This window comes from Corapipo altera, unplaced genomic scaffold (genome assembly GCF_003945725.1).
Source record: "Corapipo altera isolate COAL_440 unplaced genomic scaffold, ASM394572v1 58, whole genome shotgun sequence".
Classification (NCBI taxonomy): domain Eukaryota; kingdom Metazoa; phylum Chordata; class Aves; order Passeriformes; family Pipridae; genus Corapipo; species Corapipo altera.
The window spans coordinates 1,638,259-1,658,227 of NW_020884898.1; the positions used below are offsets into that span (position 1 = coordinate 1,638,259).

The 19,969-nt window shown below is 37.7% G+C and overlaps 1 protein-coding gene across 2 annotated transcripts in view; it reads right to left on the minus strand.

Annotated features, from left to right (window-relative positions):
- CBLB (Cbl proto-oncogene B) overlaps positions 1-19,969 on the minus strand; it is a 133,496-nt gene that overhangs the window by 50,123 nt on the left and 63,404 nt on the right. For both annotated transcript variants that reach the window (XM_027648732.1, XM_027648733.1), the window contains exons 4-5: positions 16,619-16,765; positions 3,669-3,825 (exon numbers count right to left, since the gene is read on the minus strand). In XM_027648732.1, the coding sequence (XP_027504533.1) occupies positions 3,669-3,825; positions 16,619-16,765 (304 nt within the window). The remainder of the gene's footprint in view (positions 1-3,668; positions 3,826-16,618; positions 16,766-19,969) is intronic.

A 19,969-nucleotide genomic window follows, 5' to 3' on the forward strand; every position in this document is an offset into this window, starting at 1 on the left:
TGTTCCTTCAAAAGAGTTATTCCAAGAAAATCAACTGCAAATTTTTGGATAAAGATTTTAAGACCTTGATTTTAAGAGACCTTCTATTTGTAGCTACATAAAATATTAAACATCACGTTTAGTTAGAACCTGGAAAGTATGACTCCATGATGGTTTATTAAAAACACAATTAAGCCTATTTTTGAGAGGTCCTGAAGCACTTTCATAGTTAATGGTAAGTAACACTAACAAATGAATCCTAATAAAGCCACTAATTTGAGCTGTCATTCCTTATTTATTCTCTACTTCTTGATCTCTTCAGTCACCATAATGGTATTACAGACAGAAAACAAAACAAATATTGACAACCCTTCACCAGAGTCTTTGCTGACCTGAATAGCAAATGCTTCACAAAATTCAGTGAAACATGCCTGATATGCTATCACTTTGAAGAATACAGATCAGTCCTTCACTGTAAATTAAGGATGATTTTTTTAAATAGTGGAGTAATACAAGTACATAAATGTCTGTTGCCAGCATCTGCAGAGTCAAGAAACTGCCTCTGAATGGTTTGGGGATTTTTTTGTATCTATTTCTCAAAAGATCAAGGCAGGTGAAGTTAAGCAACACAAGACAAGAGGCTTGTGTTCCTATGTGCCCAGCAAAATCCCTTTAAAAGAACTTCTAAGGGCTGATCAGGTTGAGATGAAATGCCTGTGTGACATGCTCAAGCAGATTATCCTAGTAGTTCTGCTTGAGAGTAGGTTACATTTCTCAGGCAAACCCTAACCACTACTTAAACACAGATGAATACCTATTTATTTTAAAATACCTCTTCAAATCCGAACACAGAGTAGAAGACAGGTTTCAGCACAGAGGTCATAAGAAACCTAAAGTATTCGAATTTGTACAAAGGTAAGGGGAAAAAAAAATTCTCAATCCTAGACAAAACTCCGCATCTTGCCAGCTCCTTCAACAAGCTCAACAAGGCCAAGTGCAAGGTCCTGCACCTGGGTCAGAGCAATCCCAAGCACAAGTACAGGCTGAGTGGAGAAGGGATTGAGAGCAGCCACGTGGAGAAGGTCTTGGGAGTGCTGGTGGACAAGAAGCTGGACATGAGCCAGCAATGTGCACTTGCAGTCCAGAAAGCCAACCACATCCTGGGCTGCAACAGAAGGTCAAGAGAGGTGATTTTCCCTCTACCCTACTTCTGATGAGATCCCACCTGAGTACTGCATCCAGCTCTTGGGCCCAAGGACATAGACCTGCTGGAGTAGGTTCAGAAAGGGGCCAAGAAGATGATTAGAGGGATAGAGCACCTCTCCTATGAAGACAAGCTGAGATAGATTGGATTGTCCAGCCTGGAGAAGAGAAGGCTCCAGGGAGACCTTAGAACATCCTTCCAGTACCTAAAGGGGCTTGCGAGAGAGCTTGATAGGGACTTTTTACAAGTGCATGGATGATAGGAAAAGGGGGAATGTTTTTAAACTGGAAGAGGGTAGGTTTAGATTAGATATTATGAAAAAATTCTTTACTATGAGCACGGTGAAGCACTGGAAAAGGTTGTCCAAGGAAGTTATGGCTGCCCCATGCCCGGAAGTGTTTAAGGCCAGGTTGGATGCAGCTCTGAGCAACCCTGTCTAATGGAAGGTGTCCCTGCCCATGGCAGGGGGGTTTGGAACTGGATGATCTTTACAGTCCCTTCCAACCCAAACCATTCTGATTCTCCTCTCTGAGATGGATGTGTCACTGTCACTGAAAAAATCAAAAGGCAAGAACTCATAGCTTGCCATGCATACACAGAGTATTACAAAAGCAGAAATGCTAAATGGAAAAAGATTTGTATGCTTTCTCTTCTATGGAAATATTTTTGTATTGAAGGACAACTTAAAGGAACATGTTAACAGTAACAGAATGAAGTTCTTTTCCTTCAAAGCATCTAGATATTCTGCCATGCTAACTTTCTTTCTGGTCAGGGAACACAGCACTTAAAGTTGTGCTTACATATAGTGTGGAGGCAGGGGGAGCAACTTCATTTTTACAGGATCTCCATAAAAACCAGTCTTGCTTTCTCCTGTGAATAAGCATCATTACAAATGCAGCTTTTCTGTAACACAACCCACAGTTGGCAAAACAGTGTTTTGATTACCTAATTGGGATTTTCTCTCTGTGGGTGTATGCACACTGTTACAGAAGCTGTTTAGAAACCAGAGAAGCAAAACGTAACCTCTGGGAGAGGTTCTCTGACCAAGTTCAGTGCAAGTTCACTTCAACAGTCATGCAGCTATTGCACCAGTTGGTAATCTGTTTGTCAAAAAAACTGTCTGCTTCCTTGTCAAATTAAAAGTTAATCCCTACCAGTCTTCTCTCCTTACTTGTATCAGTACTGCCAATCCCCTTTTTCTAGCAGAAGGCAAAATAATGAATCAAACCACCAATGGCCTCATGAAGAAAGAAGGTGACGGATGTTTGCGGTTAAACTAAACAGAAAGACTACTGACACCATTAACATTTTCAACTGTGATAGTTTTGACTCTGATCAAATTCAAAATGCTCTATACTAAAACCATTAATCACCTCTGCCAAATTTTAACATCAGCTTCATAATGACATCCTTTCCCATGACAGCAAAACTAAGACAGCTAAACAACGATTATCACAGAACAACGTGAAAAACAGAACAAACATAGACCCAGGTTCTGATGTAAAACTGGTATTTTGAACATATCTCCAGCAGGCTAAAGAATAATCATTTAGGTTGGTAATGATCTCTAAGATCATGAAGTCCAACCATTAAGCCAGCTCTGTCAAGTTCCCCACTAAATCATGTCCCTGAGTGCTTGATAATTCTTCCAGTGAGGAATTTTTTCCTAACATCCAGTCTAAACTTCCCCTAGTGCAACTTGAGGCTCTGCATGAGTTCATCACTTTCGAGAGTAAAGAAACTAAATGATCAAATAAATAGTTTTATATCTCAGTGATTCCTATATACAAAAGAAACATCCAAAGTGACAAATTCAGAATCAATACATCTAATATGGATGCAAACCAGCACAGCCTTCTGTATTGTCTAAAATACCTCAAGTATATTCTGCAGAAGGGACGCAAGGTTAACAGAGGTACATAACACACATAACAAGCTTATTTCAGATAAATATTGCCTATTAACAATAATATCATTAATGCTTTTCCCAAACATGGTTCCTTATTGTAAATAAATGGCAATGCATTAATGACAAAAATATGTTCATAAAGAAAAGAGTTAGGCCTACATTTAGTCTAAAAAAAAAAAGTAGTATGTAACTTTCCTTATGTGTTTGTAGAAACACTTCATGTAAGTATACAGAGAAACAAAAGCACAATAAAAAATACAACTAAAACTTAGACTACCTGGAGGTCTGCATTTCTAAGAATGTTTTTAAAAATAGTCAAAAGTAAGCAGCAAACACAAAGATATTGTAATAACACTAGATATGTGCAGAAGTGAAGTAGGTGTTGGTGCTGTTTTCAGTTTTTCAGATGTAGGTGTTCCTGTCTCAAACATCGCTGAAGGACTAAAAGAAATGCACAATTTATATCTGAATTATAGCGTTCCGGTTCTTTCAGTTTTTCAAGAAAATCTGCTTCCTTGGTCTCAGGGCATTAAGCTTCTCAAATTCACATAAGTATCTAAAATTTTCAAATCTTACCTGAAATAATCTAGTGAAGATATCAAATTCGAAAATTGAAATGTAGTCATTGCAGGTCAAGTCAATAGTAGATTTAAGAGCCATTGCTTCCAAACCAGAGCTAATCTGATGAACTTCATGAAGGCACTGCCTGAACACTTTCCATGGCACTATAGTTCTGTGAAAGGGGCAGAAATAATAAATTCAATAAACCCACATACTTAAGACTGGATACCTCCTTTAGACATCAGAACTGAACTGAAGTGGAACATTACTTTGGTTTCTCTACAGACAAAAAAAAAAAAACATTAAAAACTATTAAAAACTTCTGAAAGCAGCCTAAGCAAATAAAAGAATGGTTTACCTTCTTTTAAATACAGTCAAAGTGTCATTTATTTCACAATGATAAATATTCAAGCTTCCATAGAAGGACAATAAAAAGAACTCTGAAGAAACTGAAATACCCTGCCAAGGGTAGCAACCAATCTCATACCCTCAAAAATAATGGAACGGTCCAGTTCCCTGCCTGGTAAGGAACTCCTTTATTGACAGTCTCTCTTCTCAGAATGGTAAGGATCAATTCAGTGTCTGCTGTGATGAGATTTATTTTTTTTAATAGTTCAAGTTCATAAACACTGGTCAAGTAATATGACTGCAATCAACCAGATACCACTGACAGTGGTCGAAGCCCTGTCATAGCTCATGACAGTTACATGAATTTTAATAGACAGAAAATTAAAATTAATACACAAAGCCATGTTCTGTCAAATTCAGTTTCTTTTTGTATGGTTGGAGATAATGCAGGTTAGTTATTTTATCAACAACCTGTGAAGTACAAATTGGATACTGCCCCCACTTTAGGAGAAACCCTCAAGGTCATTCAGCAGGTGAAAACTGGCAAGGTAGCTGGGGTTGATGAAATTTCACCTGAAGTCTGGAAACATGGGGGCCTTGCACTCCATGCTAAATTTCATGAGTTTGTGGTGTGCTGTTGGGAACTAGGCAAACTGCCATCAGACCTTCAAGATGCAATCATCACTTTGTATAAGAAGAAAGGAATTAAATCAGATTGCTCAAATTACTGTGGTACTACTCTGTTCTCCATTGCTGGCAAAATCCTGGTAAGAATACTCTTGAACAGACTAATACCCATTATAGCTGAAGGAATTCTACCTGAAAGTCAGTGTGGTTTCAGAGCCAACAGGAGCACCACAGACATGGTGTTTGTTCTCAGACAACTGCAAGAGAAGTGTAGGGAACAGAACAAAGGTCTCTATGTAACCTTTGTCGACCTCATCAAGGCTTTTGATACTGTGAGCAGAAAAGGTCTGTGGCAGATTTTGGAACGTTTAGGTTGTCCCCCCAAGTTCCTTAAAATGATCATCTCACTCCATGAGGATCAGCACGGCCAAGTCAGATATGGCAACACACTTTCTGAGCCCTTCTTAATTAAGAATGGTGTGAAACAAGGCTGCGTTCTCGCTCCTACCCTATTCACTGTCTTCTTTAGCATGATGCTCCAAAGGGCCATGGCAGACCTCGATGATCAGGACGGTATCTACATTCGATACCGTACTGATGGAAGCCTTTTCAACCTCAGGCGACTGAAGGCCCACACTAAGACCTTAAACCATCTTGTCCGGGAGCTGCTTTATGCTGATGACGCCGCCCTCGTCGCCCACACAGAAACAGCTCTGCAGCGTTTAATATCCTACTTTGCAGACGCTGCTGAGCTCTTTGGGCTGGAAGTCAGCTTAAAGAAGACTGAAGTTCTCTACCAACTGGCACCTCAGGAAGTCTTCCATCATCCCCCTATCACCATTGGCGAATCAGAGCTCAAATCAGTCCAGCAGTTTAATTACCTAGGTAGCCTCATCTCCTCAGACGGTAAGATTGACAGAGAGATAGACAACAGGTTAGCAAAGGCATATAGAGCTTTCGGAAAGCTTCATAAAAGAGCAAAAATAAACGCTTGAAGAAAAGTACAAAGATCAGTGTTTACAAAGCCATAGCGCTGTCTACTCTTTTATATGGATCCGAATCATGGGTCATCTACCGCCACCACCTGCGTCTCCTAGAACGCTTCCATCAACGCTGCCTTCGGACAATCCTAAACATCCACTGGTCAGATTATGTGACCAATACATCTGTTCTAGAACAAGCAGCAGTCACAAGTATTGAGGCCATGTTGCTGAGAACAGAGCTGTGCTGGGCAGGGCACGTCTCCCTAAGATCTTGTTTTATGGTGAACTTGCCACTGGCTGCCGCAAGAGAGGAGCCCCGAAGAGAAGATATAAGGACTCCCTGAAACAACATCTCAGCCTTGGCCACACTGACCACCATAACTGGTCTACTCTGGCCAATTGGGAGGTCTGGAGACACACTATCTTTAACGCTGCTGACGCTTTTGAGAAAGCACGCAGGACCACTCTCGAGGAGAAAAGACAACGGAGAAAGAATCGTGCCTTGCAGAATACACCATCTAAGGAGTCTTTCTGCTGTGCCTTTTACAACCAGACATGTCGATCTTGTATTGGTCTTTTTAGCCACCAAGGCACTTGTAACAAACGTGGGTAGAGCCCTTCCCAAATCTTCGTTCGTGAAGCCCAGCCATGATGACTTGTATTTGGAATCTGACATGAAGTTGATCACTTGAATGTGCTTTATTTCATCACTCTCAAAACTATAAGAAATTTTTCAAGAATAGCAATTCTTCTCATGTCCTAAGAGTCAAATCCAAATTTTTCAAAGCCATAACATCTTCTCTTAAACATGTTCTGCCTCACACTGAGGTCAGATTAAAAGATATTTTAAAACATTTTAATTAACCAAAATATAACCAACATATAACTATTAACCACTACAGTGGTTCAGGACAAGATCTCACACATTCATATTAATATTTTGTTAATAACTGCTAAATCAACAAAAGACATAGGCCTCACAAACTCACATTTCTTGCCAGTTTTATTAGTCCAAATTGCCTTAGTTTTTCTAGCTATTTTCTCATGCAGAAGATATATTACTTAGCATAATGGGTGGGAGAAGACTTATTGTATTAAGTTAGTTTTGCATAACAAATAATATACAGTTTACCTAAATTAAAACAAGTAGTAATTTGAAGAACAACACTAAAGACACATTCCTGCATTTCTATTGCAGAAGACATTCACTAAACTTCTAAGTGCAAAGAAATCTACTTGTTACATGGAGGTTTATACTGAGAAAGTCATAAATGACAAAATGGGAAGTTTAATAGATCTCAGCAGATACTTTCATCTGTGTATGAAAAACAGGAAACCACAAAGAGCTGAAGAGAGATACCACATCAGATGCCATTTAAGAAAGAATGCACATCAAATTTTCATTAGGGTAAAGAGAGAATGAAACACTGCACTAAACGCAGACAAAAAAAACCCGAAAAAAATGTCAGTGCTTCTGTGGTATTACGGTTGCCTTACTTCAAGTGCCTACTGCTTATTTAGCTCCTGCAACCCTGGGTCTGAAATGTTTTCTGCTTCTCTTTGTAAACCATCCTAAATGGCTACAGCACTGGGATCATGCTGAAACAGGGTTAGAAAAGTTTGTGGGGTTTTGTGGGCTTTTTGTTTGTTGGGTTGGGGGGGGGGGGGTGGGGGGGTTTTTGGTTTTTTTGGGGGGGGGGGGTGTTTGTTTTGTTAGGTTTTTTTAAGGGTTAAGACAATAACCCTTAAATAAAAAACAAGAGAGAATCTATCGGATAGTATCATAATCATACTACACCTTTAGAACTGTTTTTTCATGCCTTGCCCAAGACAGTTTCAGAAAAACATGTTCGTTAGATGCAATTAATAAGTAGGATCTTCAGCTATCTATTCACTAACATCCTGCACCCCTAAAACCCCACCAGCAATAGAGGAAACAAACAAAAGTCTTCAGAAGAATATGTTTTTATAGCTCTGTTTGCTAAGACTTTGGCTAAGATGGAAATCAGATGTTGCGAAATGAGTGACCAGCTAATGAAGTAACATCTAAGGTTATTTTGTGAGATTCCTCCAAGAACAAGTGTTTGAAATACTTAAAATTCACTAAATTCAGCAGATTTTTTTTCCTGCAGCTTTGTGGAATAGGTCTTTCATCGTTTTTAAATAAAGGTAAGAATTGGTTGTTGAAACACATTAACTCCTATTTCTCAACAGCTACTTTTGTAGAATTATCATTCCTAAGTAGTTTGAAACAGCACCAGCCAGGGATAATTTCTACCCCAATGTCTCTCTTCAGTTTACATCTACATATTGCTGAGCTCTTTCGAGACCTTGCAGACTGCACACACTCACTTGAAATGAGGGTGTTACTGAGTCTTCGCAAGGTGAAGGTTTCTGCAACATCCTCTCCTCCAGCTCCTACATCAATGAAAGCTGGTGACCTTCCAGGTACCCTGAGAAACACCCTCCTCTGGCAGAGATCTGGGAGGGATCACACAGAGTGGTTCCCACGGTGACGAGGGGGTGAAAAGAGCCTTTAGTAGATGGCTGGCAAGTCGAGTTTCTGTTTGAATTAACGTCTCACTGTTCTTGCTGTCTTGTGTTTTAGCGGATATTCAGCCTTTGAAGGCACCTGTTCGTTATTCAAATCTAAAGAGTTATTTTAATCATTTGGGGAGGTGGCAGGGACAGTGGGGAGGGAAGGAAACAGGACCAAGCAAACCGAGGTTGAGATTGGGACTGTCCTAATTAATAGCACACTTAGATTGTTGTTTATATATTTATTTATATATGTAAAAAAACCTGCCCTTATAGGAAGAAAAAAATTGAATCCTGTTCATAATGAAACACTGCCTCCTACATTCAGCTGCTGAATCATAGAAGGTATCTCTTATAAATATTTTCAGGGATCTTTCTCCTTGTAATATTTGCTGCATTGTGCCCAAATGACACCCTGCACTAGAGGTTGGCAGGTATTCTGCACATGCCTCATGCTATTAGGCTGACCTCTGGATACTTGTCTAGGAGGAGATGAGTCAGTCAGCTCTGCTACAGCTCATCAGAAAGATGTGATTTGATGTCTTGGTAACATTAGTTCTCTAAAGAATCAGGTTGAGGAAGTGCAGTTTCTGAATATTTTAGGTATTTTGTCGTAGTTATGTAAGCTATCCCTTGGAGTAGAAGTGTCCATGACTGACTCCAGCTGAGATAATGTTCCGGGGAGTCTCACAGGAGAGGATGGTACTTTCTATTAGTTCAAAAATCTTCAGAGATATTATACTAGAAGGAAACAAAAATATGAAGAAAGCAGAGATGGACAGGTTGTACAGTAGAAAAAGGACATGAAGGACCTTTTACAAGGAAAACCTAATTTTTACCTGCCAAGCTTTTAGGAAGCTATTTATCCATACAGTGGTACTTTTACTGCCTTTCCTCCTCATTAGAGTAGAAATCTACGCCAATTTAAGGAAAGAAAACAAATGACCCTGAAAAATGTTTCCTGAAGAGGTTTCCTGTGTACCACTCAAATCAACAAAACTATCTGGATCTTGGTATTTACCTTGGGATTGTCTTCTTAAAGACTCCTATCAAAAACCCTAAAATAAGCCATTTCTCCTCTCAAAAACCCTAAAATAAGCCATTTCTCCTCTCAAAAACCCTAAAATAAGCCATTTCTCCTCTCAAAAACCCTAAAATAAGCCATTTCTCCTCTCAGAAACCCTAAAATAAGCCATTTCTCCTCTCAAAAACCCTAAAATAAGCCATTTCTCCACAAGCCTCTCAAAATGACAATACTTCTCCCCCTTTCTTCTGCAATAATAAAACTAGTAAGCATATTTGAAGAATGATGAATTCAAAAGTGTTCTGATCCAAGTATAAGTGTTTTAAAAATACCATTACATAGAATTGTATCTATTTACTGTTATTGTCACACATCAAAGTGAAGTATCACTCTATAATCTCAAATACAGTGTTTTAAACACCACCCACACAACCTCCATATGCTTAAAGGAAAAGGATTAGTGTCTAGCACGTGATTTTCAAGCAATTTGCAGAGGAATTTAGGTCCTCTCTTCCCTCCTGCCCTGATCATGTGTACATAGGATTTTCTTAAACCTCCTGAATGCTGCTTACATTATTAAAAAGCAAAATACACTAAAATAAATCTGGAAAGAAAGCAAATATTTTCTGAGTGTGCAGAGTACAGCACTTGAGTAAAACTGCAGAGATGCAGCTACTCTGGAATGTCAAGGGACACTGCTTCCATTTGAACCAGAACAGACCACAAGAATGTCTAAGAAGGTAAACACAGTACCTGTATAACTTAAACTTACAGGGAACATTTTTGTCTGCAAGAGACTTTCTCAAATGTTGCCAGAAAACACAACATGAAAAGGCCATTACTGTATCCAGAGCAAACTCAAAAATATTCAAGCAAATACTGACCCAGATAGAAACAACATTCTTTGTAAGACTGCAATGAGCAACGTGGATTTTGATTTATCACCAACAAACAGAGTATTTTCTTAAGACTGCTGCTTCAGTTTTTAAGTGGGAGGCCACATGTTTTCACTGCTTCTGAACTGTAGAGCAAATAATTGACACACAGAAGGCTTGAAAAGTTCAATCCTAAGGGGAAAAAAAGGAATTCTGCCATATCGTGCCAATACAGTCATTAAATAGTGACATCATTCAGAACAAATATAGATGACTGTAGCAAGAGAACAGAGAAGGTAAAAGAGAAAATGAACCTTATGAAATGGGGAAAATACATCACAAAAAAATCCACTTCCAAAGCTGTGTAACAGGACATTGCTGGAGAGATAGCAAGCTCCTTAAGAGATGCAGAAGTCTGCATTTCCTGAAGTGTCCCCAACGGGATACACTTATCTATACATTTCCAAGTCTGATCTCTAACAACAAATCCAAAGCACACCACATTTTTGCACATGCTTTTATACTTAAAACACTGCCTCTCCTGCCTATCCATTGAGAATCTGTTCTCCTGTCTCACCATCTTGTGTGCCAAGTATTACAAGTTTCTTTTCTTTATCTTTTGGACATGCAATTCACCAAATTCTTAGCTACCCAGAATAGCTGGGAAGACTGTTGTCCTTCTCTGTTTTTTAATCCTATCTTACAACTTTTCATTGACTAGCTCTTCTCTATAATATTATCTATCTTCTTATTCAAACTTGTTCATCTTGCATTTGTATGAAAAAGGGTTAGTGAGATTTATGTCTCACTAACACCCAGGGAACAGCACCTTCTGTCTCTAGCTCAAGTTTAAACAAGCATATCAATAAGCTTATTTCCTGTGCTACTGATCAGCCCAGAAACAATGCCCCATTCCTGTTTACATCCTTCTCTTTAAAAGTTTCTGTTGCCAAAACACCTTCTTGATGGTGATGAAGCACTTGGATCACTGCCTCTTCCACTTTAATCTCTCTTTGCCTTTGGTTTCCCTTTACACTTCAGTTCCTACCCAGATTTGAAGCTCTCCGGGCCAGGACCAACTCCTCAGTCTGTATTTTTACAGTGTTCAGGCAACACTTGGGCTCTTGGCCACTATCAGCAGCAAGAACAGAAAATCAAGTAATAAATTAAGGGGATTAACAAGGTGTTAAAATTTAGCTTATGTGAGGTCTCTCTAACTTGAAAACATTTAGCTGCCAGATAAGTTGTGCATTGTGGTCTGCCTGTTTTACTGCTGCTTCTCTGAACCCAAGCCACTGAGGTTATGACTGTTCTATCCTGAGCCAAAAAGCACTGGACCACAGCAGAACCACAAGTACTCAAAAGTTTAGAATATCAATTTGAAATACACTGTTTAACTGCTACTGAGAAATCAATAGCCACAGTTTTTCAAAAATTCCAATAAAAAAGATAAATAATTTCAGGCCTCATCTGGAAAAAAGTATAGGAGCATTAAAATAGTAATGTTTTTGACCCTAGCAGTGAAAGAATTTCTGTTTTCTCAGAAACTAAAAGGTGGGAGGAAATCAATTAGTCTGGCAACAATAACAGAAATGCTTCAAAATTTTTTCAAGTTCCATAATGAGGAATAAAAGCTTAAAAGTTAAAATAAATGGCATAACTACAGAGAATTGAAAATCTAAGAACACTGACATTTTGGTGGTGATTCATTCTGCAAGACAAAGACAGCCACAAATCACAAATTTCAATAGTTACCAAGCCCTGCATGACTTCACTGTAGCTTTCAAATTCAGAAGCTGAAAGATCTCTTAGGTCATCTCACCCACTCTCCTTTTCAGTTCAGGATTGCTCCCAGTGGTATTTTGCACATTTTTACTCAGAACAGAAAACTAGTAAAAGATGTAAGGTGCTATTAAAGTGAGTGAGGAATCAGGGGAAATTATCAAGCACTATACAGTAATAAAATATGGATAATGAAGATGCTATCAGATTACATTTTATATGCATATTTACAACCCATTGGGGGTTACTAAAGTATTTGTAAACAAATGTAACTGCTGACTACATGCCTTACAATTTCACAGTTCTGTTTAACATTACAGTTTAGCTGTACATTAACTAGCACTTGCTTAAACACAACTATTATGCTAAAAAATGGGTGAAGATTCACTCCACTAAAACCACTTGCTCCGGTAATTGTACTCAAGCAATCAGGACAAATCCAAAAAATCACATCTTCTCAATTTCACTGTTTTCCTCCTTTTGACACTGCCAAGCTCTTTCTTCATATAGGTCTTCATCTAAAATCTTTACCTTAACTGCCATGGTGTAAAGCTTGTGTCAATTTATTCCTTAGTTCTTTTTCAGCCAGGTTCTTTATACACTTTAAGAGGTTCTCCTCTCATAGCCTGTGAAAATGCCAGACAGAGCCTACTCCAGTCATTCAGCCTTTTGAATGACTCCTCACATATCCCTTAACTTGGATACTTACTCTACTTTGCCCTTGCAGAGAAATCAATTCCTTCATTTTTTCCTTCTTCATATTGCTGTTACCGCCAGATCCCATTATCTCCCACCCCATACATTCCTACACCGCACATTAATCTCTCCAGATCCTTACCAAACATCCAATAACTTCCAAGGTTTCCCTCTCTCCTCTGAAACTTGCAATACTGGAAAAACCTCACAGTTGTAAAGGCTCTGTTTGCTTCTTTTGCACTCTGCCTATGTGAGGGCTGATGATTACCCTTATCAATATATCTGTTGCTCTCACACAGCATTCTCTTCCAGACAAGCTTTTCTAGCCACTGACATTATCTAGAAGTTTTGTAGAGGTGTACCAGGAATATGAAAGTTTAGGAAGTATTTGAAGGTCAAAAATGTGTGATTATCTTTGCACGTTGCTCTGAGGGAGCCATTCAAATTGTTTGCTGAGTTCTATTTCTGTGTTTTCTACAACAATTAAAAGAGCAGCTTAAGTATGATCGAAGACTTGAAATAGCCTAGACATTTATTTTGCTCATGAGTTTGAAGCCATGTGCATGTACACCTAACTAGCATTAAAAACAAAAAGGACTGCATCCTATGACACTTACTAATAACAGGATAAATAAACTTAATTACAGCTGCACAATTTTACAGCAAGTGCTCAGAAAGACAAATGTAACCAAAAAATTAAAAGTTCCCCATTCAGTGGAGAACGGGAAAGGATGAAATCAATCTATTTTTTTAAACTACAAACTGGAATCAGGAAAACTGTATCTTTTGGATTTTATTCCTCAGCAAATTACACATTTTGCTTTCTATAAATGGAACTGTAAGTCACATTTTAAAAAATGGAAAGCCAAACAGTCCACTAAAAAATACAAATGACTATCTATGAGCTTCTTGCTATTTAGAATATTTAAAATTAAAAAATAAAACAATTCAAATATTTCAGAAAGAATTCAGTACAGAAAATTGATTACATAAAAGCTTCCAATTAATTGTGTTTAGAGACAGGAAGATCATTTTCACAATAATGCTATGTTGAAAAAAAAGCATAAATTAATCTAACAGTTCAAATTCCATCCTTCCTATCAGACCATCATAATTATATCTTGTGCTGCAGTTTACCCATCAGAAGCCAAGATCCAACACAACTTACTTTTTATTTATGCTCTAATCTTGAGCTGCATTACTTAGTGCCCCCAAAGTGAGTGCTGCTTTTCACAAAAGAAGTGAAGAGTCCAGGCTTGCCCTGTAAAATAGAGATGCAGCCAGGGAACACACAGTATAATTCCTCTCTGTATTCCTTCACTGCACTGCATACCTAACTAGAGCTGGAGGTGTCAGAAACTCCTAGGGGCCTACCTTTAGACAGCCAGGTTAGAAAAAGATTTTATCAGTTGTTTGCAACACCCAAAATCTTTATGCAGGCTCTGCTTCTAGGGAAGTGATACTAGCATATTTGCAAACTAATTTGTCCTAACAGGCCCGTTGAAAAGGATGTGGCTTACAGGCATACCTGTCTATATTTCTAAATGGATTAGAAAATAATTAATGTTTAAAAAGCTTCAGGCATTTTGTTTAATAAAGGGATTAAACATAATGCCAAACAAACCTTTTTCTCATCTGTTTATTTGACATACATGTTGTTACATGTTTTACAGTTACTGAAGAACAATTAACTAAACCTGAGATAACTGCAAGGCTGCCAAGCACAGTCTATTGTTCACTGCTTAGAAGACAGGTAACTCAAACAGTTTAATTTATTAGAAAAGATCTGGGAACATCAGTGACAGCGGTTATTTACCTAGTCTGAAAGTAGAGCCCCTGACCAGAAAGAACTCAAAAAACTTCCAGGCTATACTACAAAAACAAGGTTACATATGTAATTAACTGGATGTTCCCAAACTGCCTTGATTCCTAAACATTCCTGATTTTAACCAAAAAAAAACCCAAAAAAACAACAAAAAAACCCCAACAAAAAACCAACCAAACAAAAAACCCCAAACCAAACCAAACAAAAAATACCCCACCCAAACATCCATGTGCTTGTCATGTACAGGTGTGCCCCCATGAAAACAAACAAACAAAAAACCCCAAACAAACAAAACCCAACAACATAAAAAATAAAATAAAACAAACAAAAAAAGCCCCCACAAAACCCCTATCAAAGTACACATAGAAGAATGGAGCAGATCAGAGGATTACTACTGAAAGTTCACATTTAAAGTTGCATTCTATACAGAAATTTGCATACGCAGGAAAAAACAAAGCCTAGAGAAGGCATGGCAAGAGCTCCAGGGCTCTGAAAAGTATTAGAAATAAGAGCTCCAGGGAATGAGTTAGGGAAATTAAGAGTCAAGTGTCAGCAAGAGAAAGACAAGGGTAGAGCAGAGTTGTTCAGATGAACCGATGCAGCTGAAAAATGCTTCTTACCAACCCTGTTGCGATAAAAACTTACTACTATGTTACAGTATCCCACTGTCTGACACCTCAAGTTATCTCCCAGTGGAAACTGGCAGAACCATTGGAAGAAAAGCACTTGAATCTCCCACAGACAGTAGAAGTTAGTCAAGAAACTCAAAGAGGAACATCACAGTGAATAGGGGAGCTGAAGAAATTGGTTCAGACAAAATGATAGAAATAGCAGCTTGAAGATGAGATCTGTAAATCCCAGTGACAGAAATGCAATTTGTGATCAAGATAGTTGGTAAAGGTCATTCAAGGACAGAGCCCAACAGAAAAAGAGAAGGACCACAAAGAAATTTTCATTCTCAGAGCTGCTAAGCAAGGGGTAAAAAGAGAGGAAGAGAAAATAGAAACAGTGAACAAACATGATCATTAGTCATTTTTTTCAAAGATCCTGTTTTTCTTTTTTTGACTGACATGTTTTTTAAAAGCCTCATCTGACAGAAAGCCCTACATGTCATGTAAGTTAATCCTTCAGAAGACTTTAGTTGAACTTTTGCAGATATTTTGAAAATGATATTCACATTAAAATGGGTCACACAAAACATGGTCAGATTCCTTTTCTCTAATAAAAAAGAAGACTGATATAGCAACTTAATCACACTCTAATATTATTTTCACAGGAAAGAAACTTGTCAGAAGAATGAAATTACCAGACAACACTATTATGAAACCAAAAAGCTAGCAGTAGGTGTGTTTAGACTAGCAAAAGAGACAAGGAAGTGAAACTGTTGTAAATTCACACTGAAAAGAACTGATTTGCAAAAGTGCCAATCTACTATGCTGGTATTCTAAATAAAGCATGTAAGACTTGTTTTAAAGAGCTGCTCATGCTCAGAAAATGCAACACATTACTGCGGGAATTGTTCTGCCTACTTTGTGCAAGAAGTCAGACCTGATGACCATAATGACTGCTCTATTATAATGTAAAATACAGAAACATCCTGCCTCTGGCATTCCTCTTATGCCACTGTTATACTTATAAACATTCCATATGATAAAGTGAACAAGCTACACATCTTGTATTAGCCTATATGTGTACTATAAATTAAACTTCTTTTTCCAGAAACAAACCAAGAATACAACAACTTCTACATTTTCACTATTGCATTTGCTATATGGATTGACTCACATATCCACGCTCCACACATTTCATTCCACTAAATACTGTAGTAGTTAGAAAGTTAAAGATGGGATAAGGAAACATACTGTCCATGAAACTAATATCAAAATCCTAATTCAGACTTTAGAGCTTTTATTTGTAGCATAAATATGTAATATGAAAGGACATGATTTGCCCTATACTTTGTGGAAGCAATGTATTATCTTCACCAGAGAGTGGAACAAATCAACTTTGTGCAATAAGACTGAGCACAAGTACCCTTGACAGAACTGCCCATATGTTTTTATTCATCCCTTAAGTGAATTACACTGAAAAAAAACTTAAAACAATGAATGTAGCCATTTCAGCTAATTTAAAGACTTGTATGAGAAATTACCTTTAAAATGCCCACCAACATACTTAGAACCATTATTTGGGTTTTTGAAAAGTTCATTATTTTTCATGCTTATGAGTAGAAAGAATTAAGGGTTTGGCAAACTGTTACTACTTACTTCTCTCCAAAGAATTTCCTCCAGAAATCTGCAGCATCAGCTTTGGTGATACGGAAGTTATCACCCTGGAACTGGCCATTTGGAAAAATAGCCTTGATTTCTGCTAGCATGTGGCTGAAGATGAGAGACAGCTTTGTCAAGTTTCTCCTGTGGATATAACAGAGGGGGGAAAAAAAAAATCACATCAAATCCTTAGAACTGAATAAGTTTAATCAGTCTTTCAGTATTTCATATATTCTGCATATTTTTGTAATAATCACTGTGTGACACAAGAAAAACACTGAGGTTTCGACTGAAAACACAAAGAAACACAAAACAGTAGTTTGTGTTTCCATGCGCTTCTGAGGATGTATTTATCACAAGTCTTCATGAATATAAAATCATTTCTTTGGCAACAGAACAGATTTGAGTTTTCAACTGCATATTCAGATACCTTTCTTGTGCATTAAGCTTCTGTGTTTCTATTTCATTTCATCATTGCAGAAACAAGAATTTACACTAATTAGGCAGCAAATACATTAAAAAACCCTCAACCGAGCAAATAAAAAAAAAACAACAACAAAAAAATCAAAAACATGCACTCAAAAAAATCAAATTACAGTCTTGTATGTGACATCGAACCTATTTCAGTCCAGGTTTCTAGAAATATAAACAGCACAGAACTAGATTTACTCCCTTGTCCTATGACAGTTTTAATCTTTTTTTTCTTTCCAGTTTTCTCTAACTCCACCTACTTCCTATTCTCCTTTTAAATGTTCTGCCTTTAGTTAAAACTTGCTTTTAGTTTTCGCTAGTGTGTTAGAAACAAAAATCCAGCTTCTTTGCTATCAGCTCAGTTACATAAGCTTTCTAGACTTGTATCAGTTAGTTAAAAATTATTTAGTTTTTTTGACACAGAAATCCCATTTACTATAATGCAAAGAACCCAGAATCCTTAAATACAAATCACCCTTTTGTATGGAAAAAAATCTGTGGGAGATGGTGAGGAGATGAGAGAGAAGGACAAAGCAAACTTTATGAGAATTTACGCTTGGAGAATCTTTAGATGTTCCGTGGAGTAAAAAAAGGGTATGTCCCAGCTAATACATGAAAAAGACACTACATAGGAGACTGAAGGATTTGTATTCTTTTAATGGAGTATTTTACTGAGTTAGAAGTGGTGTATGTATGTCAAGTCCATTCTCTTTCACCAACTCAGATACTACATAATGCCTCAAACAATTTAATAAAAAACACATTAAAATGCATATCAATCATGTAACTTACAGACTGCTTAAAGACAATACTTAAATTCAAATTTATAAGTTCCTAATCACATGGACAGATTAAGATAGACTGTTTAACACGTGCACACCAAATAGCTTTCAGAATGCTCAGAATCTCAAAAACAGTTGAACATATTTCCTGGGATCTTCCTAAAAGAACACTCAATTTAGCACTGAAGCAGTAATTATTTCAACTAAATCTGAAAACTTATAACAGAGATTCCTGTGGAAGCTGTGTGGTAGATTTTATTATAGGTTTTACTACCAAGAAAATAATGATAAAGATTGCTGTTTTGAAAACATAAGTAATTTAAAACAAACAAAGCAACCCCTGATGAATACACTCTCCCTCCCCTCAAGATTAAGAATGTTTGCAGGGCTAATTCATTCAGAGTCCTTTAATTCCTCCAGTATAATCAGATGTCTGTAATTACGATGCTCAATAACTCCTTATTTTCTGGATTTGTTCCTTGCTATCCCCCTTCCTACTTCCTTTGTACTTTAATTAAACACACGTGTTCTTTATTATTTTACTCCTCAGAACTCAAGCCTGATGCAAAGGAGCAAGCAACAGCTATTTTAATGTGGCTTCCTCAGCCTGCCCTAAACCCAAGATTAAACAAGAAGCTTTCTGTACTCAGGACAGATGGGAACATGACTCAGTGCAAGTTTGAACACAGCTCTGCCTTGACTGGTACAGTTAATGCTCTACATTAATGTACTGTGCTGCAGGGGTTCTTTTCAGGTACAAATTCACCCAGTGAGATTGTTGGACTCATGAGCCCCGTAGTGAATTAAGGGATGAAGTCACAAAGAGGTGCCATCTGGGGCACTTCCTTGCCCAGAGGGAAATACGTGTGTCTGTATGCACATGTCTGTGCAGATGCACTGCCTGTTAGGTATAACTGCACAGTACATGACCAGAACCAACAGCTGGTAGGATCTGGACAGCAAATGAACAGTATAGAGAAGCATCCAAATGGTTCTATCTAAATCACAAAGCCTGTTCCTTCCCTCTTTGAACGGCACCAGTCACTAAGTGCATCAATACACTTTTGTTTCATGATACAAGATCATAAAGAAAGGAAAAAAAGTAAAATTATTTTTTGTTTGCATTTGTATAAACAAGAAAAAATGTTTCAATATCAGGCTAAGATACCTTCTTTTTATCTGACTGCAAAAGTGAAACTTGAAACCAACTAGAGCCTTATCTGTGCTTGAACATATATTGCAGCATGTACACACAGAAGAAAATGGCACATTCTTGATAATTTATAAGCAGGGTATCTGGTTTTTTCTCCCTAACTTTGATTCTTACTCTACCAGATGATTATCTCAAGTCCTTCTTTGGTATCAAATAGCCATGATAAATCATGTCTTAATTTTTCACTTACATATTGTTTTCTTTAGAACAGCAAAGCACATAATGAACCATTTTGGCTTAGATATGCTTATGTGATACCACATCTCAGTACCTTCTTGAGACAAAGATACAAAGCTCAGCGATTTCAGACCTGATTTTCAAGAATTATACAAGGCGCAGAGACGATGCCATTGGGGTAGGTCAGTGACTCTCCCTGTCCATGCATTTCACTTGTCTGAAGATGTTTTTCCATTTCAGCACATGTACTTTTGAGGTCTTGGGGAGGAGCTTTCCTAGGACACCTCAGGAAGCACATACTGCACTTTATCCATTTGGCAGTCTGTGCAGCCCCATTTTTCAAGTTCGGATGACTCCCTTCTTTCCCCCCCATATGAAGGACGAAGCAATGTCAAAAATTTTCTATCTTATTTTCCATTCATAAGTGTAAGACAAGGTATTTAAGTCCCATTTATTTGAAAAACAAAACAAAACAAAACAAAACAACAAACCTAAAACAATCAGCTTTGGTGTTTTGGTGAAGAATTCTAATAGAAGCCAAAGAACTGTTCAATCTGAGCACCTGTTTTAGATTTCATTCCTACCACCAAGCTGTAATGAAACCAATCTTGATCACCTCAGTCTATCTCTTGCAGTAACAAAGGTTTTTCTTGTGGTCACAGTAAAGTGATGAAGTGGCAAAGGGACAACAGTACTGACAGGTCA